The sequence below is a fragment of the Mus caroli genome, chromosome 12 (genome assembly GCF_900094665.2).
Source record: "Mus caroli chromosome 12, CAROLI_EIJ_v1.1, whole genome shotgun sequence".
Taxonomy (NCBI): domain Eukaryota; kingdom Metazoa; phylum Chordata; class Mammalia; order Rodentia; family Muridae; genus Mus; species Mus caroli.
In genome coordinates, this window is record NC_034581.1 from 21,147,953 (window position 1) to 21,172,032 (window position 24,080).

At 48.4% G+C, this 24,080-nt stretch overlaps 1 protein-coding gene across 1 annotated transcript in view; it reads left to right on the forward strand.

The window, feature by feature from the left end:
- The window catches only part of Grhl1 (grainyhead like transcription factor 1), a 39,631-nt gene extending 16,132 nt beyond the window's left edge, over window positions 1–23,499 (forward strand). Inside the window, exons 6-13 of the mRNA XM_029484316.1 lie at window positions 10,978–11,136; window positions 16,036–16,087; window positions 16,421–16,560; window positions 17,698–17,735; window positions 18,800–18,891; window positions 19,133–19,218; window positions 21,370–21,434; window positions 22,752–23,499. Coding sequence (XP_029340176.1) covers window positions 10,978–11,136; window positions 16,036–16,087; window positions 16,421–16,560; window positions 17,698–17,735; window positions 18,800–18,891; window positions 19,133–19,218; window positions 21,370–21,434; window positions 22,752–22,866 — 747 coding nt within the window. The 3' untranslated portion in view covers window positions 22,867–23,499. The remainder of the gene's footprint in view (window positions 1–10,977; window positions 11,137–16,035; window positions 16,088–16,420; window positions 16,561–17,697; window positions 17,736–18,799; window positions 18,892–19,132; window positions 19,219–21,369; window positions 21,435–22,751) is intronic.
- Window positions 23,500–24,080: the final 581 nt, after the last annotated feature.

Genomic DNA, 24,080 nt, shown 5'->3' on the forward strand with positions numbered 1-24,080 from the left:
GGTGTGTACACTCTGCAGAGTCTTAAGCAGTAAACTGAAACACACCAAATCGTGGCAGGTCTTTAGAACCCACAGGTAACAATAGCGAGCATTTATTCAGCATGTGCCTCAGGGTGAGGGCCAGCTGAAGGTGTCTCTGACTGCCAGGGAGACACTTGGCAGCTGAAGAAAGCCTCGCTTTGGTAGTGAAACCTGTATCCTGTGGAAGGAGTTTCAGGCACCCATGCCTGTTTAGCCACCATTGGTGTTGTTGCTTGAGTTAGGTGTTTTCTTTGGGGGGGTGGGGAGTGGAGCAAATTTTTACCCTTCCTCCATTCTGCCACTCCCAGGAAACAATGAGCTCCTCTGTGGAGACTTCTCATTTGACAGCTTGTCACCCTAACCCTCCTTCTCATGTTCCTTCCTGAAAATCCCATCTGTGGCTTGCTCTGTCTTTCTGTTGGCTTTGCCATGCCTATGTTTTGTTTTGTTTTTTAGGGTTTTTTTCGTATCTTTGCTACTTTTAAACCAGAACAGAACAGCTGTGGCTCTGGCCTGATGTGGAGTAGATATTTGGAGGCCGTGTGAACCCTTAGAGTCAGGGGTTCTTATAAATGGAAGCCACAGGTCTTCCCCAGCCTTTTGTTAAGCAAATGAGGACTTGACCCCTCTGTTAGCCCTCCTCGTGCTTCTAGAACTTTTGGTTGGCAGTCAACTTGCTGCTGAGTCTCCTTTGTGACCCATGTGCTCTCTCACCTGTCCTGTTCTGTACCGTGGGATGGAATGTGGTCTGTGTTTGTCTTGAGTCACGCCCCCATCCAATTCTGCATATTTCTGAGCACACATTCTGCTTCTTTGGGACAGCAAGTGCCAAATCACGGCATCTGCCAAGTGTCCTTAGGTTCACCAAGTCTGGGCTGTGGAACACAACAGAGGGAAGGGGAGCAGGTAGGTCCCTCCAAGGGTTTTCTCCTCCGAGCCTCCCTTTTATCTCAGTGACTTTTCCCCTGGCTCTCTGCATGGTACAGAAACCGAGACGCTGTGTGGGCGGTGTGGGAAGCGGCTGTGGCAACAGCGTGCTGACTCTCGAGCTTGTTTCCCCTTCAGGGAACGCCCCTCCTGGCCGTGGGAAGCCTGCGAGTCAGTACTTTTTCTCCTCCCACGTCCCTGCCCGCCCCACCCCTTCCTGCCGGGGTCGGCTCTTTTCTTTTGATGGTCATTTGATAGTCTGAGAAGTTACCAAAATGCTCAGCTGCGCCCTTCAAGCCCTTGGAGCAGTTGGCAGTTCCTGGTGACAGTGTTCTTGTAGTTGTAGTGTCTTTAGGACAGCATAGTCACCTCCCACCAGAGCAGGGAGCAAGTGTGACGCACCTAGATTATCTGGAGCATCAGAAATGGAACTGGATGCTGCCGAGTGGGTGACTCAGTCTCGATACTGCCTCAGCTCCATACACTCATTAACTGCACGTGAAGTGGGGTGCCAGGGAGAAGAGGTGCACAGAGCTGGGGGTGGGGGTGGGGGTGGGGGGCAGGACGGGTTTGTTTGTTTGTTCTGGTGGGGGTTGGGGGAGGGCTGTATAAAGCTCAATAAATGACCCCTACTAATTAGACATTCGGCCAAGAACTGGATCTTGATTTACAGTTTAAAATCTTACACTATCAGCTTCAATTCAGGTACTTAGCCTGTTTGACATATACTAGAAAAAAAACTGGTGATTTTACTCTGTCTAGTTAGTGCTATTGGAAATGAGGGGGAAATATTACCAATGTTTTCATTTCAGCTGTTGGACAATTTCTCCCCATGAAGAGCTACTTAGAAAGACCTTTGTACTGATTTGGGTGATTAAACTTGAATTTATCCTACAGTTTTTACTTTCCTTTTAGAAGACAGATTACATTCTAGAAAGCAGCTTATAGATACTGTCTGTATTTGACTAAGTTGAATTTTGATACATAAAAATAAAAACAAAGGAGAGTCCCAGAGGCCACTGGGATTGTATTCAAGATGCCTGTCTCTGTGTCTCCTGGAGCCATGTGGCCATCAGCTAAGTCCTGCAACTTGTTTGCAACAAGTAGGAATTTGGCACAGACGATCTGCTTGGTTTGAAACGGGGAGACCTTTAATTCATGCCTCATGATCAAGGTGACCTTCGGCTCCGTCTTCTGTGTAGGTGTCTGTTTCCCCTTACCCTCCCATGTCTCCAGGTTTACACAGGTGCCTCTCCATGAGGGGCTAGGAATGGGCTAGCTCTGGAGTCCTGGGAGCTGGGCCCTACTAGGGCTTTGCCATCTCTAAGTCTCTAGTGAGATTATGAGAGCCAGGCACCATGGGTAGTGTGTGGCATCCATGGGAAGGGAGACATTGAGGATCAGTGCATATGGAGAATGTCAGGCTGTTTCAGTTACCATGGTAACCTTACCTAAACATCTTCCCCAGTTGTACCCCTTACTTATCTCTGTCCTTTCCCCTCCATTGGAGTCTTTCTTGTGATGTGTATCAGGCAGTCAGAGCTTTTTAAGTGCATCTTAATGCATAGGTAACAAGTAAGCCAGGGGCTCTCAGCTCTGAAACCAAGCCTTTCCCCTAAGTCAGTCCAGAGTATAAGGGCAGAGCGCCATTGGTTTATCCCTGAACTTTCCTAGACGGGTATGACTCATTTCTAATGTCCTTCCAGGGAATTCTACACACATTGCCAATGCTTTGCTACTAGGGCAGAAGAACTGGCTTGAGAGGCCCTATCGCAAAAAGCTCACTTCCCTAACTGTATGGTCAGTTGGCCAGTCACTCAGCTGTGCAGCTCTGGGAGGGGACAGAACTACCGGATCAGGCAGCCTGACTTGAAGCAATGGCATTCTCCAGACTTTGGATCATCAGCAAAGCCAAAACCGTGTTCTTGGGTCTGGCATCAGCAAGGCCAAGCACCATGTTCTTAGGAGTTCCAAGGAAGATGCATTTTCAGCCAGTGATTCATTGGCTGCTGAATATTCCAGCAAAGCGTATTTGAATTGGACTTTACCTTTCTGAGTACCTGTTGTGAGTTTAGGCGGGAAGGAGGCAACTGAGCCTAGTCTGAAGAGGGCGCTAACATGGGGGCCCAACAGGCATAGGGGTGGAGAAACAATGGTGGACTTGTCTTCTGCAACTTCAAGATCACATTGGAGATGGGGAGAGCTGTATTCTTTAGCCTGTCTGTAATTGCACTGTGGTGGAGTATATGGGGTAACCTGTCCTAAATTAGTCTTGGGGTTTCTATCGTGGGGCTGAAACACCATGGCCAAAAGCAAGCTGAGGAGGAAAGGGTTTATCTGGCTTACACTTCCACACTGTAGTCCATCACTGAAGGAAGTCAGGACAGGAACTCAAGCAGGGTGGGAACCTGGAGGCAGAAGCTGATGCAGAGGCCATGGAAGGGTGCTGCTTACTGTCTTGTATCCAGTGGCTTGCTCCACCTACTTTCTTATAGGATCCAGGACCACAAGCCTAGGAAGATTCCCCACCCATAATGAGCCGGGCCCTCCCCCATCAATCACTAATTTAAAAAATGCCTTTCAGCCTTATGTGGAGGCATTTTCTCAGTTGAGGTTCCCTTCTTTCAGGTAACTCTGGCTGATACCAGGTTGACATAAAACCAGCCAGCACAATTATTAAGAAAAGTCCAGAGCTGAAAAGATGGTATACTTGGTGACCTAGTTCAAGTTCTGTTGCTGTTGAGAAACATTATGACCAAAAGCAAAGTGGGGAAGAAAGGGTTTGTTTCATCTATAGGTTACAGTCTACCATCGAGAGGAACCATGGTAGGAACCGAAGCAGAGCCCATGGAGGAACAGTGGATATTGGCTTATTCCTCTGGTTTGTTCAGCTACCTGCCTAGGGATGATGCCACCCACTGTGGGCTGGGCCCTCCTGCATCAGCTAGTCATTAAGAAAATGGCCTCCAATGGAGGAGCTAGAGAAAGTACCCAAGGAGCTAAAGGGAACTGCAACCCCATAGGTGGATCATTATTATGAACTAACCAGTACCCCAGAGCTCTTGACTCTAGCTGCATTTGTATCAAAAGATGGCCTAGTCGGCCATCACTGGAAAGAGAGGCCCATTGGACTTGCCAACTTTATATGCCCCAGTACAGGGGAATGCCAGGGCCAAGGGGTGGGGGTGGGTGGGTGAGGGACTGGGGGGGGGGAGNGTATTGGGGACTTTTTAGATAGCATTGGAAATGTAATTGAGGAAAATACCTAATAAAAAAAAAAAGAAAAGAAAATGGCCTCCAACTTGCTCACAAGCCTTGCTGGAGGCCATTCCTCAGGTGAGGTTCACCCTTCCCACGTTGTTTAGGTTGGTATCAAATTGACAAAAACTGACCAGCACAGTGGCTATAGCATTTGCTCTGCAAGTGTGAGGGCCTGTGTTCCATCCTCAGAGCCCATGTAAGAGATGTATGCCATCAGACCTGGCAGAGAGACAAGCTCTTCCCAGGATGAGGTTCAAGCGACCTGGGAGAGTCACTGCGCTGCCTCTGGCCCCACATCACTGGCGGCCTGTGTCCTCCCCTTCCACATAACACACATGGTGTCTTCTGACACGTCCCAGGTCTGGACACTGGGTTTGCTCTCACAGTCCTTCTGACCTGGACTGATCAGACACTTACAAACTTAATTCTTCATCTCTTCTACTTTATTCCTGGCAGTCCTTTCTGACTGAGTGTTCTGCCTCCTTGTGTCTCTTCTGCTCCCCTTCCTTTGAGGATAGACATGGGAGGAGCAGCCAGCCCTGTGAAGAGTGTCATGAGGCTCACAAGATGCTTCTGGGAGAATCCTTACACAGCAGTTCAGGATATAAAAGAGGATACACACGAAACCCTCAGCTAACACACATCCCTTGCTTTCAAGCTGCATTTACAACCAATTGAAATCTTTCTGAAATATTCTGAGTGCATGAATTCTCAGCCAGGAATGAGGAACTGTCCTAGAAAAGAATGGCCTGGATGGTTAAAAAGAATCTTGCAGAACATCTTTGGCCTGTTCGGTAGCTGATTTTTGTGGTTAGGTTCCTTTTTTCCCTTATAACTATTTTGGGTGGGAACTTTAGTTGCAATCTTTTGTGATTAATGTTTTGTTTAGTTGAATAACATCATACTTTTTCCTCAAGAGAAGTAGCAAGGAAGTGTAGAAACAGAAAAGTTAGCATCGAAGGTTCCTTCCGTAGCAGAGACTTCCCCCACCCCAGCACTCTGCTGAAGGGAACGTGTTAGTCAGTCTGTTTGAAGATTTAGCAGGAGCAGAACTGGAAGTGGTACGTGCGTGCATGAGTGTGTGTGTGTGTGTGTGTGTGTGTGCTTGCGCGCGCTCAGGTGCATCCACACTTGTTTTGTGGAGGAGACACTGGGTGTGTAACTGTCCATCTCACTCTCTATCCCTCTGATGGCTTCTGTGAGAGACTTTGGTGATCATAGCAACAGAGGGAATTTGTCTGCCTCAGAAGAACTCTTGGAATGCTTATTTTATACAGATTTGGTTGCTTTGGTCCATTCTTACTCACTCAGCATGTGGACTCGATCGCTTTCTAAATTCCTTTATGTGTATGGCTGTCTTGCCACTTCCTTAAGCGTAGAGACAGCTAGGGTTGATCTTTTCCTTCAGTTCTCCCTCAGCCCTTTGAGTATAGCTAGACTGACAGAGAGTTGCCGTGGCTCCAAGACTCTGCGATACCTCTCAAGCCCAGACTGGACAGCTTATTGAAAGTGGAAATGTTGACCTATGAAAGCACACACTCTATGTCTTCTCTTTTATTAAAAACATATGCAAGGGCTGGGACTGTAGCTCAATGGTAGAACCCTTGACTCTTGTGCAGAAGGCTCTGGGGTTGAATCCCCAAATAAGTGAAAAAACAAAAACCCAAAACCAACATATTTTGGCTGGGCAGTGGTGGTGCACACTTCTAATGCCAGCACTTGGGAGGCAGATGCATCTCTGAGATGGAGACCAACCTGATCTACACAGTGAGTTCCGGGACAGCCAAGGCTATACAGAAAGCCCCTATCTAAACAAACAACAGACCAAAACAAAAACAAACCACTTACGTTTCCCAGAGGTGACAGAGGTGTGATCTCAAAAGGTCACGTACCATACAGCACAGAGTCACAACTAGAGCACATGGGGTTCACACAGAGCTGTTAATCCTGAGAAAATTTCTTAACAACTTTGAGTACCTGAGGACAGATATGACCTCATGGAATAGCAGGATCTGTGGATAGTGAATATTCCTACTTCATAGGTCATTGCCTGTGCAAAATACTTTTTCAATTAAAAATGCATGTAAGAGGAACTGAACTCTTCAAGGAAGAAATCACGTGTTAAGACAGGTTTTATAATCTTCAAGCTTTGAAGCTAAAGGAGACCTTTGGTGCACTGACGCATGCTGGCGTGTAGGAGACCAGTCCCTTTACAGGGAAGTATCATCCTGGTTGGTCATGTGAGCACCAATTGGAACACCTGAAGGTGGTTTTGGTGTCGGAACCACCCAAGCTGAGGTGTCCCAAATCCCCAGCCACATGGCCTGTCCCTGTGGGTTTGGGGACATGAGCGGTCCTACATGGCTGTGGTGTAAAGCAGTGTTGGAGAGAGAAGCTCCCAGGGCTTTTGTGGACAGTGGTTCCCTAAAGTGTCTGTGGGGAGGAGGAAGGAGGCGAGAGTGCTCTGTCTACCAAGTTCCCAGGCCAAGTTGAATGACGTTACATCTTTTAAAGTAACAGTATTTATAGGAAGTAGACTGGTAAATGTATGTATGTTTATGTATTTCTTTGTGTGTGTGTGTGTGTGTTTATGTGTACATGTGTGCTCATGTGTGTGGAAGCCAGAGGTTAATACTGGGCTTCGCCCTCTGTCACTTTCCACCATAAATCTTGAGACAGTCTCTCCCTGAATCTGGAGCTCACCAACTCTCATCTCGGTTGGTAAGGATAGGCAAACTCCAAGTATCCCCTTGGCTCTGCGTCCTCAGCACTGGGCTTACAGTCCACGATGTCACACCCAGGTTTTAGTTGTGAACCAAATTCAGGTTTTCCTGAGTGCTGCTAGGCTGGTACTGAATTACTCAAATCATTTTATCAGCAGTAATGGCAGTAAGGTTTGGGGCTCACCCTCCTCATCCACTGTGGACAGAGACTATCACAGGAGGCAGGAGCTCTTCTGCCTTGGCTGGTCATATGACAGCAGGGTCCCAGGTTACAGTGCTAGTTACTGGGCAGAGCTGGTGGAACTCTTGGTTGCTTTGATTTTCGGATCAAATCTGCCTCTGTCGAGCACCTTACCCTGCCCAGAAGAAAGGAGAGGGTAGGGGAGAAGCTGCCCTTCTTGCTAGCCTTTGGTGAATGCCTAAACTAGCATGGGTACCACTTGGCTTAGCCCAGGATGCCCATGACGGTCCAGTGTATTCTTCCACGATGCTACTGCATGAGCTGTCGTAAGAGCCATGCAGCTTTCTTGGAGGTCTTCGCTGTCCTTCACACCGTGTGCATCTGTTCCCTTGGCCCCACTCACTGGTGTGTCTGTGTCCATCTGATGGAGGAGGCCCAGTTAGAATGAGTCAGCCTTCCTGATAACTTGTGAGGCCTCCTAAGTTGGGAAGCCCTTTCCTAATGAGGAAGCAGATGCTTCTGAATGCGGCCTGGGAGCGAGGGTGTGAGGCAGCACTCCCCTCAGGCTCTGCACTCAGGCTGATCCTGGCATCTGCTCCTGCTTTGAGCCCGACTTGAAGCGGGGGATCAAGGGGAGGGCAGATTTGGGTTGGATTACTGTGAAATCCTCTTGCCAGGGGAATGGCTCTTTGGGTCAGAGACTTCCTGGAATTGGTGAGCTAGAGTGTACTTTCCCAGGCAGCCATTTTTGAGTTGGGAATTGTGCCACATGGCCCAGAATGACAAAGGCTTAGATTTTCCATCTGACTGGAAGGTAAAATGTTCAGTGGTTTAGTAAATGACTTCTACTGTTTACAAAGTTCTTTTAAAACTTTTTTTCTTATTAGTTTTATTTTTCCCCTTTCAGAGTTCTATGTCTCTCTTTACATGTGTGTGTGTGTGTGTGCATATGTCACAGCATGTTTGTGGAGGTCAGAGTTCTCACCTTTCACTGTGTGACCCAGGTCATCAAGCCTAGTGAGGCCCTCTCTTCACCTGATGAACCATCTCAATGGCCCCTGTTATAGACTGTCTGCTGTCTCTCATGTGCATATTTACAGATTAATATAAAACATTCTTTTAAATATGTACAAGAAGGCATCAAGTCAAAGCACAGATCTTTCTGCAAAGCAGTTCAGAAATCCTGTGAGCCACTTCCTGCTTGCGCATCTAGACTTAAGTCTTTTTTTAAAAAAATGAAAGCAGGGGCCGGGAAAGTGACTCAGTCAGTAAATGCTTGCCTTGCAAGAACGAGTACCTGAGTTTGGCCTCCTGTACCAAGCTGGGTGTGGTTGTGTGCCTTTGTCATCCCAGTGCTGGGGAAGCAGAAACGAGAGGTGCCTGGCCTTCCCTGGCCATCCCATCTAGCCTAATTGCTGAGCTTCAGGCCAATGGAAGACCTGTCTCAAAGGTACTCAATGGTATTTCAAAGGATAACACCTGAGGTGGACACACACACACACTTGTTAAAAAAAATTATTATTTATGTTATGTATATGAGTACACTGTAGCTGTCTTCAGACACACCAGAAGAGGTCATCAGATCCCGTTGTGAGCCACCATGTGGTTGCTGGGAATTGAACTCAGGACCTCTGGAAGAGCAGTGAGTGTTCTTAACCACTGAGCCATCTCTCCAGCCCCTCTTTTTTTCTTTTTTTTTTTTTTTTTTTTTTTAAGTCAAGTAATTTTGTTTATTTACTGGAAATGATTAGAAAAGTATTTAGAAGCAAGATAGCACAGTGCCTGGGTGTGAACAGTCTAGAGGAAGGGGCACACCTGGGCACCCTCCATCCAGATCTCCAGTCAGAGGATACAGTCTGTGTGTGGGATAGGGTGGTTGTGATTGCTCCACCGTGGTAGGAAAGCCCGGAATGAGCTCCTCCTTCTGCCTGGGGCAGCCCTAGCAGGTCTGGCTTCAAATGTGGAAGGATAGCGCCCTCTTCTGGAAGACATAGGGATAGCTCGGTAGTGCGTACCAACCAAGCCCAGCCCGGTCCCATTCCGGAGCATGAGTGTTGGCATCTGCCTGAGCCTGTCTGAAGAGACAAGCTTTACATGGAGGACAGGATCCGACGGGACCCTTGCAGACCTGGGGAGGACCTGAGCAGATCAGTAAGGAAGCTGGCAGGGTCAGATCAGCAGAGAGGGGACCAACAGTGCCTAGGGATGGTGAGAAAGATCTGGGGAGAGTTGGTGAGAAAATAAGATAGGGGTGATCTTCAGATCTGTAATTGGACATTTCCCTGTCTATTTAGGATGTCCGGTCTTTCTCCACTTAGACGGAGTATGTCCTATAGCCATATAGCCTAGAACTGGCTCTTTGTTACAGTGGGGCTAATTCGCTCTGTGTCCTGCTTCTCTTCCATTCGATCCCCTGTAGAGCACACAGGCCCCACCACATACTCATCTACAACCCAGGGCTGATGCCCTTGACTGGTGGGGCCTGGTCATTGGAAGGAGTCCTGGTCATTGGATACAAGGGTCTTGGATCTCTGAAACTCCCCATTTAAAAAACAAAAACCTGACTCACATACTATTTACTGTATGGTGTCCATACATAAATTCCAAGCCCACAGTGGCCTGGGAAATCAAAAGCACTGAGCATGCTAGACATCTTCAAGCACAGAACCATGAAAGTGGGGAGGGGAGCATGTTCACCAACCACACAAAGCTGCACCGTCTGCACTGAGTAACAGTTTGCTGTACCACACCGACTGGGTGTCTCCATTTGCTTAACCCTTAGAGGAAACCCACTAGACAGTGAACATGGGGCGACTGAACATACGGGAGACAGGACAGGGGGTGGGGCTAGGTGAGCCACCCTCCAGCCTCCTCTTCAAAAAAGAGAATCTGGTCTGTGGCTCAAGGGCCACCGACCCCGCTGGGCTTAGTGACATAGTCTATAAAAATTATCTGTGTGGGTCAGTGGTGCTTCAGATGTTGGTGAAAGGAAACAAACAGGTGCCTCAGTACCTGTCCGCTGCTCTCTGGGGTGCCCTGTGACTGCCTGGTGGAAGTGTGGCCACTGATGGCCTACTCAGTTACTGTCTTCTCCTTCTATAAAGGCTTCCCAACCCAGCACATTGTCTTCATGGCTTCTATATGTTTCAACCACATCTCTGTGGCGCCTCCTTCAGTGAGGAATGTGGTGGTGTTTTTGTGACTGTTCAGTAGGCCAGCATAATAATTAGAGCCTGTGAAAAACTTTGCCAAGTGCAGGGGCTACCCAAACATGTGGTGAATCCAGATTATAGTTAAATTATGAAAGGCTACCCAGAAAAGAATGTCTTAGACATCACTGGAATTAAATTATTCTCTGAGGACTTGGCCCAATGTGATTCTATAACCAGCCACCTCCAAGAGAAAGAAATGAAGGCATTTTAGTATAAGTGGGCTGTACTGCAAGGGAACTCTGCTGGAATTTTATAGTCAAGCTATAGACTAGGAGACCCCAGCTTTTGTTTTAAAAGTACACAGGCTGCTACAAACTATCATAAAAGGTGACACCAAAGGTACAGGTAGTTCCAGAGTTGTCCCCAGCAGCCAGGAGACATTTTACAGTGTCCCAGGAAAATGACACCAGCCATGACAGCCACATTGTCCACTGTCCTGGCTGATACCCAAGAGCCACCCTGGGAGTAAACAGAGCTTGCATGCTCCTTCTTCCTCTGCATGCCTATACTCACTGCTCTCTAGAAGAGTCCTTCGCTGCCTCTAAATGGCGGCTTTCAGGAGAGTCTCAAGTGTCTGTCATGTCAGCATTTGCAAGGCCAGGCCTGGCCAGCTGCTGGAGTTGCCCCTCACGGAGCCTTCTCTTCTTCACAGGTCTTCATCTCTGTGAACTGCTTGAGCACAGATTTCTCTTCTCAGAAGGGTGTGAAGGGCTTGCCGCTCAACATTCAAATCGACACATACAGCTATAACAACCGCAGCAACAAGCCGGTTCACCGGGCCTACTGCCAGATAAAGGTCTTCTGCGACAAGGTGAGAGAGCAGCGGGCTCAGGGAAGAGCACGTGAGGTGGGCTCATCCTTGCACATAGAGCAGCTAACCTCTCGTGGGTGCTTACTGTCTTACCCCTGTGGGAAGAGCAGCACTGTAGAAGGAACGGGAAACACTGAACTAAAAACGACTGAGTAGGTTCTATGCTCTTCTTGGTGGTTGTGTCCGGTAAAGGATGTGGCCCCAGTCCTGGGCCCAGATCAAGACCTACTGTGTTGATCACCTGACTCGCTGCCCTGAAGGCTCTTTGGCAGGCCATCCCCCAAATCTCTATGTTGCAGCTCCTTCTTCCTGGGAAACTCACTCGCCAGGTGCAGAGCCAAGGTTTCCTGTCAAGTCCTGGAGACTCTGGTAGGGCTGTTGTATCTGACCACTGGAGGGCGCCTGGAACCTTCCAGGTCAGAGAGCTTTCTCAACAGCCTGTCAGATTGAATACATCTGCAGGCCAGAGTCTCCACCTGTTACAGATTTTCACAATTTTTTTAATGAGTTTTTTAAAAAGATTTATTTACTTATATTTATGTATATGAGTACACTGTAGCTGTACAGATGGTTGTGAGCCTTCGTGTGGTTGCCAGGAATTGAATTTAGGACCTCTGCTCATCCTGGTCGGCCCTGTTCTCTCCAGTCAACCCCATTTGCTCCGGCCCAAAGATTTATTTATTATTATTAATAAGTACACTGTAGCTGCTTCAGACACACCAAAAGAGGGTGTCAGATCTCATTACGGATGGTTGAGAGCCACCATGTGTTTGCTGAGACTTGAACTCAGGACCTTTGGAAGAGCAGTCAGTGCTCTTAACCACTGAGCCCAGCCCAAATTTTTACAAATTCAGTGGTTTAAAGCTCAGAGTTACTGGGCCAACATTGAAGTTGTGTGCAGCATTCCTTTCAGGACTGTCTTCTCTGCATCTTTAGACCGCCTCTGATTGTTCCACCTCCTGGTCCCTTGTGATCACCTCCAGCCTTCCCTCCCCCCTGCCATGTAACCTGCCCCTTCTCCAGCCCCAGGATCAGGTGTGGGGACTACTAGAACCCAGGTGCTTCCCGTGGCCCACACTTGGAAACTGTGAGTCACAACTTGTGGGCACCGGTACCTCTGACCTAGGCCAGTCTCTTCCCATCTGACCACATTCCTCTGGAGCCCAAGAAACCCTGACGATCCAGGCATGTGGCACCAGCCCCTGAAAGGCCAAGAGAATCAGGAGGTGGAGGCCTGCCTGGGCTATACACAGAGACCTGTCTCAAAGCCAAAGCAGAAACACCGTAGTAGGAGCTATCAGAACGTCTGTGCTCTTTTTATAACACTAGAGAAATTGCAGCTTTATTCAAACATTTTCCCCACATGTGATGTTTCCGTTACATCTTTCCTGACTAATAATGTCCCTGTGCACCCTTGAGAATCCGGGCCCTCATTTTCTGAGTACCCTGAAGGCTTACTTTTCATAAGCCCTGGGCTCTTTGCTGCCCACCTGCATCCCTGACTCTGGTTGGCCGGCTTGCCACGCTCTGCCTTTCGGGCACCTTCTCCTGGCTCTCACGACTCACTTTGTGAGGCTGGTCTCAACCTGTAGTCAGAAACCTGAGGTAAGGCACTTTGGAGTCTCCTTTGGTGAACCCACAGTATACTTCTTTCCAAAGGAAGTTGCACTTTGTTGTCTCTTTGTCGTGAGCTGCTTAACTGCTAATGCCATTTGATAAATGACAGCGTTTCCTCTTTCAGGAGTGTAGCCACTCAGCACATTCTTAGAGAAAATGAGGGCAGCATTTGGATTTCTAACGTTGGAGCTTGGGTGGCTGCTTTTCCAGAAGCTTGTATGTCTCCTGGCCCATTCCTTGCCACATGTTGTTCATGCCCATTATACAGGCAAGACTGACCTTGAACTCCTGGGCCTCCTGTCTGTTCCCCTGAGCTTAATTAAGGCCTCTGCTGCCATCCCATTCACTCCCCACCGAAGTCAGTCTCCCTCAGGGTCACAGTCCTCTTAGCCCTGACAGGCTGTGGGGCCTTTAGGCTAATGTTTGGGGACAAGCCCTGCTGTGACTGAGCACATTCCCAGTAGGCGATGGTGAGAGAGAGGTCCGAAGAGCTTATGGTCAGATGTCCCCGTGCTGTTCCAGCACTTTCTTTAACATCGTGCAGTATCTGTGAACTAGGACTGAATCCTTCAGCTTTTCTGCATGCGAAGTGTCTCACCTTAGGCTCCTGTGCTGGTGTAAGGTCCGGCTGTCCGTTCATGGATGCTGCACGGACTTGGAGCTGGTACTCTTGGCGAGGCTGCAGCCACCCAGGTCTCTTCTATGCGTATGATCTCCCCGTCTATAACTCTTTCCAAGGTTTTTCTCTTCCACTGGTGCTAAGAGTTGAATCTGATGAGGCTCCACGTTCTTGAGTTCTCTGAGCGTTTATGTGTTTATGGCTGTCATTGGGTTTGGAACAGGTCTGCCTGTTGTTTCTTCAGACACGCCTGCTCCTTCCCCTCGGGTTCTCCAGTTGTACCTGTGATGCTTTGAGTTTCACCCATGGCCTATTGTTACTGTTATGGTTTGATTTTTCTTACCTCATTTCAGGTAGTTTCTTCCATTGTCCTGGGTTTGCTGACCTGTGGCCGTCCACTGGTGAGCTGAGCTCCGTCCATTGGTGCTTGCATCTCTGACATGGCAGTTTCCATCCCTAAAAGTTGAGACTGGACCCTTTTTAGGTCACGTCTCTACTTAGCAAGCTAAGGGTTTGTTTTGCTGTTGGTAGTGATGCTGCTGTCGTCTGTTGATTTGCGTGGTTCCTGTTGTGGTCCTGGGACGCAAACACAGAGCCTTATGCACACTCGGCAGTGGCTGCCCCACTGAGCCCCACTCTGAGCCCAGGGGTCGTTTCTCCATAGCCCTTGAACGTATGGGCTAAAGTCACATCACTGGCTCAATGTCTGGGCCTGGGTCCCCTCGGTGGTTTGATTCCCTCCCTGTTTGGAGACTACTTGACTGTCTTGCTGGGTACTGAACCGTTTGTCTTTTGCCTTGCTGGGAGGTAGGTAATTTTTTTTTTTTTTTTATTCCTGGAACTCTTCTTCAGATTAGCCCTGAGATGCCATTAAGTTTCTTGGAAACGGTTTGCTTCGTTCAGATGTCACCTTCTGATCTGATAGGCTTTTCTGCAGCCATACTGTGTTAGGCTAATTATTCTGCACCCGTGAGCAGGGTTTTCCTGAGAGGAAAGTTTTTCCAGTCCAGTTGGTGAGAACAGACGGTATGTTTATCCTGCACTTTGGGCGGTGTTTCTCTTGCTAGGGTGTATTCACCTCTGCACCCGAGAACCTGGAAGCTGCTCAGCTCTCAGGGTTGTCTCTCCTTAGTACTTTGTTGTCCTTCCTCCTCTTCAGCTGGGACCCTGGAGGCACCAGGGCCTGCACGGAAAGGGCCTGCCCTGCTCCCTCCTGTTCTGCGGCAGCCATCGGAATGCTTGCTTCCTGAATCTAGCAAGGTTCCATCATTCCAGAGTAGAGCGTGAGTCTCTATCTTGGCAGGAGCTGAGTTCCTTGTTATTCTTTCTGGATACGGCTGATAGTACATTTGGTGTAGCTGCCTTTGGGGTGGAGGTGTGGTTTCTCTTCTAACTGAAGTTACAGTTAGGTTGTTGTTTATTTGTGTGTGGGTGCTCATGTGAGAGGCTGTATGTGTGCAGACATGTGGGGAGGCCAGAGTTTGATGTCAGATATCTCCTTTGTTCATTTTCCACCATATATTTTGAGGCAGAGGCTCTTATGAACCCAGATCACCAATTTGGCAGTTCTAGTGAGCCACTCTTACTCCAGGGATGCACTGTCTCTGACCTCAGGTCACTGGGGTTGTAGGCAGGGCTGCAGTGCTCACCCACAGTTACGTGGGGTTGGGGGATTTGAACTCTACTCCTTACCCTTATCCTGCAAGCACTTTACCTGCTGAGCCATCTCTCCAGCCCCATATACAGCAATTATAAGCAGGCTTCGTCCACCATGCTGTGCTTTAGCACCTTCTAGGGCAGGCAGGAGGTCTGTGTTCTGCTTTCAAACCTGATCCTTCTCATGTAGTGATGCCAAAGATCAGTGAGAGGCCCTCCACTTCCTCCTTCCTATCAAGAGTGTATTTAACAGAAACCTAAGCCAACAGTTCCAACCCGGCTGGGCCACTGCGAAGGCATCCTCATCATGCAGAGACTTCATCACTCAGCAAAGCCGCATGGATCGGTGCTACACTTAATGTGTTCAATGCTATCCCACTTCAGGTCGTGGTTCAGTTGCATGCCACTGCTACTCACCAGTTGATACACATGGCACAAATAAGTCCTTTTATAGGACACAGAGCACCACGACGTCTCGTGTCATCTTTGCATTTGTGAATGACACCTGATTGTTACTGTCACAGGCACCATGACTTTGCATAGATCCACCCTCTCTGTGATAACATTTGCTACATGGAATATTCACATTGCCAACTTTCATTTTTTCTTTCCTGGTTCTTTGCTGTGAGGTAGGGGGAAAGCACCCGTACCTTGGTGGGCATCGGGATGTGCTACCATGTTCTCTAAACTTTCCCTTTAACCTGGCCTCATCTGTTATGAAGAGGAATTTCAGTTTATTTGTGTTTAAAATAGATGTTTGATGGTATTGATTTCATGTAGTTAGAAATGATTTTAAGACATTTTTAAAATGTAATTGGACATGTTAATTGTCAAAAGGAGTTTCCCATATGACATTTCCGTACAAGCTAATGATGTACTTCAATGAGAGAGATGGACTTCTAAGAGGAGACGGATGTGGCAAGCCCATGCTGGTACTCACTGCCATAGAGAAGAGAGCAGAGTAGTTCCCAGAGATCTGACTAGACTCTTGTCTCCTTTGTCTGCAGGGAGCTGAAAGGAAAATTCGGGATGAAGAACGAAAACAGAGCAAGAGAAAAGGCAAGTGTGCTGACCCCAGTTCCCAGGGAATGCCTAATGGTGGCCTACTGTGCCCTGAAGAGTGCAGGCTAGACCAGGGGTGGTGCTGACATGGCGAGAGCCCTGAGTTTCTGCTGCTGTGCAGATGAGAACTGCAGGCCCGTGGGGTGGGCTATCCCCTGCTCAGGCTTTTTGGATGCTGGTTCTACCTCACTTTATAGACCAGGCTGGCCTCCAAGTCATAGAGACAGACCAGCTTCTGACACCTACATGTTGGAATTAAAGACATGTACCACCACACCTGACTAACCCATAACTATAATCTCTTGCTGGCTTCTGTTTTTTTCTCCCCAGTGTCTGACGTTAAAGTGCAGCTGCTTCCCTCGCACAAACGGACAGACATCACAGTGTTCAAGCCCTTCCTGGATCTCGACACTCAGCCTGTCCTCTTCATTCCTGACGTGCATTTTACCAACCTGCAGCGGGGCAGTCATGTAGGTAGCCAGCCTCCCGGGAGAGGCTGCTGGGCTTGGCACAAAAGCAGCTCTGTGCCATTTTTTCATAACGTCAGACCACAGTAGCACTTAACCAGTTACTGAGCTCCCTGGGACCGTCAGTCATGGCGGCGTGATGCGCAATGCCGCATCTGTCACCTGGGTTCCCCTTGTATTCGTTCATGTTGTAGCTCATGGAAAAGTGTTAAGAATAGCATCACAATTGGGGTTTGAATCTGTAGTCTGTAAGTTCAGCTTGGGTGACACCTGTGTCCCAAGGCCCTCTTCTTGTAGTCCCCATCGATAGATGTCATCAACATGTGCCCTACAGCCATGGCTTAGCAACTTGGACTAAATTTTACTATTATCATTCTTATTGCTGTTGTTTTAATTTTTCAAGACAGGGTTTCTCTATGTAACCCTGGCTGTCTTAGACCAGGTTGGACTTGAATTCAGAGATCTGCCTGCTTTGCCTTCCAAGTGCTAGGATTAAAGGCATTTGCCACCCCTCCACCCCCACCACCCCGTTAACTCATGCTAAATTTAAAAACTAGCTGCACCCTGCTCTGTGGTACAGGAGTTTTAAGAGAATGGCTTTTCTTTTTATACTAAGATCAGGTGGATATCACAAAGGAGACCCTGCCATGCGCTCACTGGGCAGAAGTGTAAGAACTAGAGTTTTCAGAGGTGTTGCCAACCTGTGATTCTAGCGAGCAGCCTCATAGAAATGAGGCAAGCTGGAGTCTGTGAAGGGGAAGGGGCCGGGACCAGTGGATGCTGGAGACTTGTCGGTCTCTGTGTCCTGTGGGCTCTTTCACATGCTGTTGCAGAAATAGCCACACACAGTGGGTGCATGAATGAGTGGGGCATCATCTCGCTAGATGCTGAGATCAGCCAGCCTCCCTCAGGTTTGGTCCACATTCACAGAGACCAGCCTGGGGCCAGCAAAGTGGAAGAAAGCTGTAAAAATCTGGGCATTGAAAGATACGGCTACTGGATTGTGTCTTTCAGAAGGAGATTGTGTCTTTGTTGTTAGGCTGGTCACATTTAAAGTGATCTGTTTTAGGACTAATTTACATAAGTTCTGAGATATTCAAATGTGTTTGGATAACAACCTCTGTGTGTGTTTGTTTCTAGGTCCTTTCCCTCCCCTCTGAAGAACTGGAAGGTGAAGGGTAAGGTCCCTCTTTGTCTCACCCTGATAAATTCATTTGGTTTTGAAGTAATCTCAAACATACAGAACCATAGAGATGCAATAAGAACCTGCTTTCCTCCTAGCTGTTTAAGCATACGTTTCTCAGCCAAGTGTAGGAATACCTGCCATCCTAGCACTTTTGAAACGGAGGCGGAAGGATGTGCGTTTGAGGCCATCCAGGGCTGCACAGTGAGTTCCAGGCCAGCATGTTATAGAGAGACCCTCTTTCCAATAGAAGAATAAAGAGCCAACCCAGAGCCCACCGTTGCTGAGTTCCTATAAACAAGGACCTGGCCTGTATCCCGCAGTGTGGAGGAGATCAGTCTACTCGTTTGCAGACTCTGTTCAGGTCTCACCGGCTGCACAGTAACACCATTAAGCAAGACCAGATCCAGTTCAGAGCCTCCCATGGCGGTGTCTCTTTAACCACCCCAGTCTGAAACAACGTGGTTTAACTTAACCTTCAGGGCATCTTCGTTGAGGCCTTGCCATGTACTGCAGTTGTGTGCATCAGCACCACTGTCCTCAGACATCACCTCCCCTTGGCACCCAGCTCAGTTCATCCCATTCCTGTGCCACGGTGACCACGTGACTGAGCCTCTCTGCTTAGATTTCTTCCCTTTTTTTTTGGGGGGGGGGGTGCTGTGGAGACTGCACTGTACCCTGTGAATGTCTGTCTCACTTACCTCCAGACTTCCAGTTTTCTCAGTGTTTATATCAGACAGGACTCCATTTCTCATTTCAAGTTGTGCCCAGTCACAGGAAGTCACTGATGGAGCCCCTATTACTTTGAGCTGTTGTTCCTTGGAGCAGCCCCTGGTCCTTGTCTCTGGTTCCCCATAGGAGAGGTAGTGTGTAGCATCCAGGACAGGACCCTAGATGTCTCTCTGAGGTCTTAGTGCTCTTCTCTGTAAGTAGCCTGCCTACCTTTCTGGAATGAACGGAGTCTGAGTCTAGAGTACAGTGGTGCTCTGAAGAACTCCCGCTTGTGCAGTTAATCGGAATCGAAACGCCTGACCTAACTCTGCTTTGCCTCACCCACAGCTCTGTCTTGAAAAGAGGGCCATTCGGAACCGAAGATGACTTTGGAGTTCCTCCTCCTGCTAAGCTGACTCGGACAGAAGAACCCAAGAGAGGTGCGTTGGCTGCCGGAGATGAACGTGGGAATGCTAAGCCAGCCGTGAGCTCATGGACATGGCTGATCTGGCTTCACCACCCCAAGGACTCGGGGAGGCGGTGTGCAGGGGAAGCTGCAGTTAGATCCTAGGGCTCACATTGTGGTGCTCTATATTGCTGTCCCTTATGGTACCAGTACCTGGGGTCTGTTTTCATGCTCATGTGAACTAACTGTCCTCTCCATCCCCCAAATCACCGTAGTGCTGCTCTATGTCCGAAAGGAGTCAGAAGAAGTCTTCGACGCCCTGATGCTCAAGACACCGTCTTTGAAGGGCCTGATGGAGGCAGTAAGTAGGAGGTCCTCCGCAGAGCCTCACGGCATCCCGCTGGAGCAGTTCTTACACAGCCCTAGTTCTCTGTCCCGCTGGTGCCTTGGCCTCTTGGCCCAGCCGTGCTCTGCATATGCTTGTAGCACTGCCTGCATCTGACCTGCCTTGGGCATCCTCGATTGACTGCAGGTCTGTCTTGTCCCTTGTGACTGGCCTGGGGTTGATAGGTGAATCACTCTGTCATATAACACTCTGCCACATTCAGTGAATTTGTGACAGCCCTGGGGGTGGGATGGGAGAGTTTAACTTTGATCTTCTTGATTAAAAAGAAAATTCAAGTAGCAAACCACTTAGAAGTTGACAATAGTAAAACCTTAGAAATGTCATCCATAAACAGTTGGCCGTGGCAGCACCATCTATAATTTCTAAAACTTGGGAAGCCAGGGCAGAAACAGAATTAGAGACAAGGCTGTCTCAAAACAAACTCCAGCTCCCAGCCTGCCTCTGCTCCCTCCGTGTCTCTGCCAACCATGCAGAGCTGAGCAGATGGACAGGTGTGACCTCCAATCCCAGGAGCTGGCAGAGGCTGCACTCAGCCGAGCCCATGTCCCTGTTGGGGTGTCAGTAGGAGATTCACGGGAAGGAGGTGCCTTTGGGCTTCCATTCTGACTTGTCTTGGCCAGAATCCTAGCATCAGTGATGTGCCCTGACATTTTCCAACCATAAACCCTTTATAAATCATTTTAATGTCAAAGTGATGCACAGTTGAAATTGAGCTAGAAGTGTCCCTCTGCTCCCTTTGACAACTGTGGTGTGCTGAAGCCTCTTGACAAACCTTTTAAGAACAAACCAATAAAAGCCAAGGCCTCACTGTGTATGTAGTCCAGGCTAATATAGAACTTTCTATATAGTCCATTCTGGCCTCAGACTCCCTGTTGCTGGGATTTCAGACAACCACACTCAGCTTTGTCCAGGTGCCACTGTGGGCACTGGAGCCACCAAGTAATGGCACAGTACCATGGAGTAGATTGCCCAGCTGGGAAAACAGCAGGAAATAGAATAAGCAGGAAACTCATCGATAAGATTTCAGATACAGAAAGTGCAGTGAAGGAGCATAAATCAATTGAGGTGACAGTGGGTCCCAGCATCCCTCAAGGGGGACCCTTCCTGGATAGAGCGGCCTCAACTCAGTGGTCTTCCAGCATTAGCCTCCTGAGTGCTAAGATTACAGGCATGCCCACCAAGTTGGCTTCTGCATTCCTTAAAGATGACACAAACTTTGGGTTCATATCTGTGTGCCATCTCCATGACTCTCAAGGATGAATACGTTTCTCAGACCAGCACCACAAACTGCACAGAGTAGGCCTGGTGCACACTGGCTTGAGTGGCAAAGCTGAAGCTTTACTGGCTCCTGGGTGGAACAGATTCCGCAGAAGAACAAGGAATTTGCACAGGAAACCAGATCCACTCTGTGAACACAGGCCCCTGAGTCACAAAGCCAAGCCTTGCCATACCCTCTTCTCATGGGGTCCTAGCTATGGATGTTTCTTCCAGTCAGGTGACTTGTTGACATCTGAATTAATTAGGGAGGAAATAGAAGTTCCCTTCCCCTAGGATATGATCTGGGTCTTGACCTTCTCAACACACACACAGAGCATGAGGACTGGAGAGATGGCTCAGTGCTTAAGAACACTGGCCATTCTTCCAGAGGACCTGAGTTCTGTTCCCAGCACCCATATGATGGCACACCGCTGTAATTTCCGGGCCCAGGGGATCCAGTGCCGTCCTCTGGCTCCCACAGGTACCAGGCATCATGTGGTTCCCCAATACACATATGGACAAAACACATACACATAAATGTAAAGCCGGGTGGTGGTGGCACACGCCTTTAATCCCAGCATTTGGGAGGTTGGGAGGCAGAGGCAGGCAGATTTCTGATTTCAAGGCCAGCCTGGACTACAGAGTGAGTTCCAGGACAGCCAGGACTATACAGAGAAACCCTGTCTCGAAACAAACAAACAAACAAACAAGCAAATAAACAAAATTTTAAAAATGTAAAATTAGTTAGCGCATACACATAAGTAAAGAAGACTTAAAAAGAAAACAAGGTGAAATGAAAGATGAGTATAACCACGGCAACAGCATTCTTTCTATTCTCTGTTCTTTTAGATTTCAGACAAGTATGATGTCCCCCATGACAAGATTGGGAAAATATTTAAGAAGTGCAAAAAAGGGTGAGTACTGCCAGTGTCCCGTGCACCCTGAAGGCAGTCGTCTGCAGCACGGCTGGGACGTGCTCTCAGTGTCATTCATCCAGAAGCCTCCAGGGAGGGGCAAGCAGTAAGACAGGGAGAAAGCAGAAGAGCCACTTAGGGTCCTGCTGTAGCCCAGGCTAACCCTGAACCCATGGCAGCCCTTCTATTTCAGCCTCCCCAGTGTAGAGGGTGTGGGTGTGGAACACCATGCCTCCCATTCTTGCCTTTACTGAATCATTTACTCAATATTGATCTTCCTCTAGAGATTATGCTTGGTTTGTTTTTTCAAAGAAAAGACAAATCTCTGTTTGCCCTTCCCACGCCTGGCCCCACATTCCAGGGACTGGGACGAACCCGACTAAGGATGTCAGGCCCCTTCATCCCCTCACCAGCCAGGTGCTAGGCTAGCACAGTCCGTGCCCCTCACGTAGTTTTTGAGATGGGTTTGAGTGTTTAGAAGTGAGGTGTCTGAGGGCTCATCTGTGATCACGTGGTTTGCTGATGTGGAGCTGTGACTCAAATCACTTTTGTCTGATCCACAGCCTTTCCTTTCTTCTTGAGCGCCCTACCCTGGGCTGTGTTTTCAGAATACATATATAGAAAATTGCTTCTTGTCTAGAGATTAAATCTTAGTTTGTTTGTTTATTTGTGTGTGTGTGTGTGTGTGTCCATGCTACAGGGCACTTGTGGAGGTCAGAGGACAACTTTTGGGAGCCAGTTCTCTCCTTTTACTGTGTAGGTAGCAAGGATAGAACACAGGTCAGTCACCATGTTAGGCTACAAGCACCTTCACCTGCTGAGCCATCGTTCTGGCCCCAGAAAAAAAAGGCTATTTTTAGATCTGTTGGAATGTTCTAGATGAGTCTGATGGGAAGGGTTAAGCTTTAACTACTTTGTTTAAACTTCGAGAGTAGCTTGTCAGAAAGCTTACCATGGAGAGGAGGAGGTCCACTGAATCTCGGCAGTGTAGAACTACAGATACTCTGCAGGTTTATATTTCCATATCAGGTTTCACTTAGTGAGTGAACACTCTAGGCTAGGAGTGATCAAGCGGGCAGCGTTTCCTGTCACCTGCTTCCACCACTGGGGTCCCTTACTCAGTCCCCTCCCTAGCCAGTTCTCCCTGGTCCTGGCCACAGGCACCATGGGGGCTCTCGGTCTTTTGGATGAGGCAGCTGCAGCATGGGAGGGTGTCCCCACAAGTCACGGCCGGACAGTAGTCAGCTGATGAGCAAATCCAAGCCTAGCTCCACGGCCAGGGAGGATGACGGGGACTCACACCATCTCTTTCTCCAGGATCCTTGTGAACATGGACGACAACATTGTGAAGCACTACTCCAATGAGGATACCTTCCAGCTGCAGATAGAGGAAGCCGGTGGCTCGTACAAGCTCACCCTGACAGAGATTTAAAGGGGCAGGGGCGGGGAGCGCTCGGCTCCCAGGCGTGGGAATTCAGTGAAAGTGTTCCAGCTGAGAAGCCCAGGCACCTACCCTGCAGAACCTTAAATATCAGGGAAGGAACCTTTCACGTAGGAAATGGCGCTGTGTATACCGTGCTGTGTTGATGTTTTCTTTGGGATAGAAATCCATGTGTTGTTTTGTTGTTGTTGTTGTTTGAATTTCTGATGTGCTTAGAAAGCGAAGCATAAGAACTTTGTACCAGATCTAAGAGACCATGGGACCCTTAGGGTTACCTGCTCCACTACCTGTCAAAGTCTGCCTGTGTCCATGAGAGTGGCAGGCTACTGGCTGGCGAGAGAGGGGAAGGCAGTAACTTGTCTTTAAGGCTTTTGTGTTCTCGCCTGACCTCAGTCTAACTCTGACTGCCTTGAGGAGTGGGCCCAGCCCTCAGCAATAAAGGGCTAAGCCTTCTCCCTCCACCTCTCCTCCAGTGTTTACTAAATAGGGTGCATTACTGGAACCTTCCCTTGCAACTTCCTTGGACATGTGGACTGCCTTTCTGATGAAGAACTTGCGTGAGTGACAGTGTGAAGTTAGCTCTGTTAAAGCTGCGTTGTATATAAGTGCAATATCTTTTTGAAGGTCTGCCTGTAAATGTGTACATATATGTCTGATATAAATATATAATATATAAATGCGGTGTCTGTGTACAGATAGTGAAGGCGAGCAGGAAGCTCTACCTTGAAACCCCTCTTAGAGAAGAGGTTAAGTTATTATTGATAATGTGGACCAAGCAGGTAGAACGCTGTTTTCCCAAACACAAGCAAGTGTTCCCTAGCATAGCAAAAAGCCATCTCGTGTGGCAGAGCCATCTGCTCTTGCGAATGTTGTCACCGTGTGGGTTTCTGCACCCTGAGTGGAGCTAATGGAAGACTGGACTGCAGCTACTATATGAGGTGTGTGTGCAGGTGTCGGCCAGCTGTGCCCATGCAGAGACCCAGCTGTTGTCATGAGCCAGCGATGCAAACCAAAATGGGCCGATTCTACAAGGCCATGTTTCAGAGCTTCCAAGCATCAGCTGCTGTGTGTTTGAACTGGAAGGCATTCATGAATTTACATAACTGTGGCAGGGGAATGTTTTGTGCACAGTTAAATATTTAAAAACAAAACAAAACTTTACAATGTAATTTTATAATGAATCCTGTAACAGAAATACAATTGCG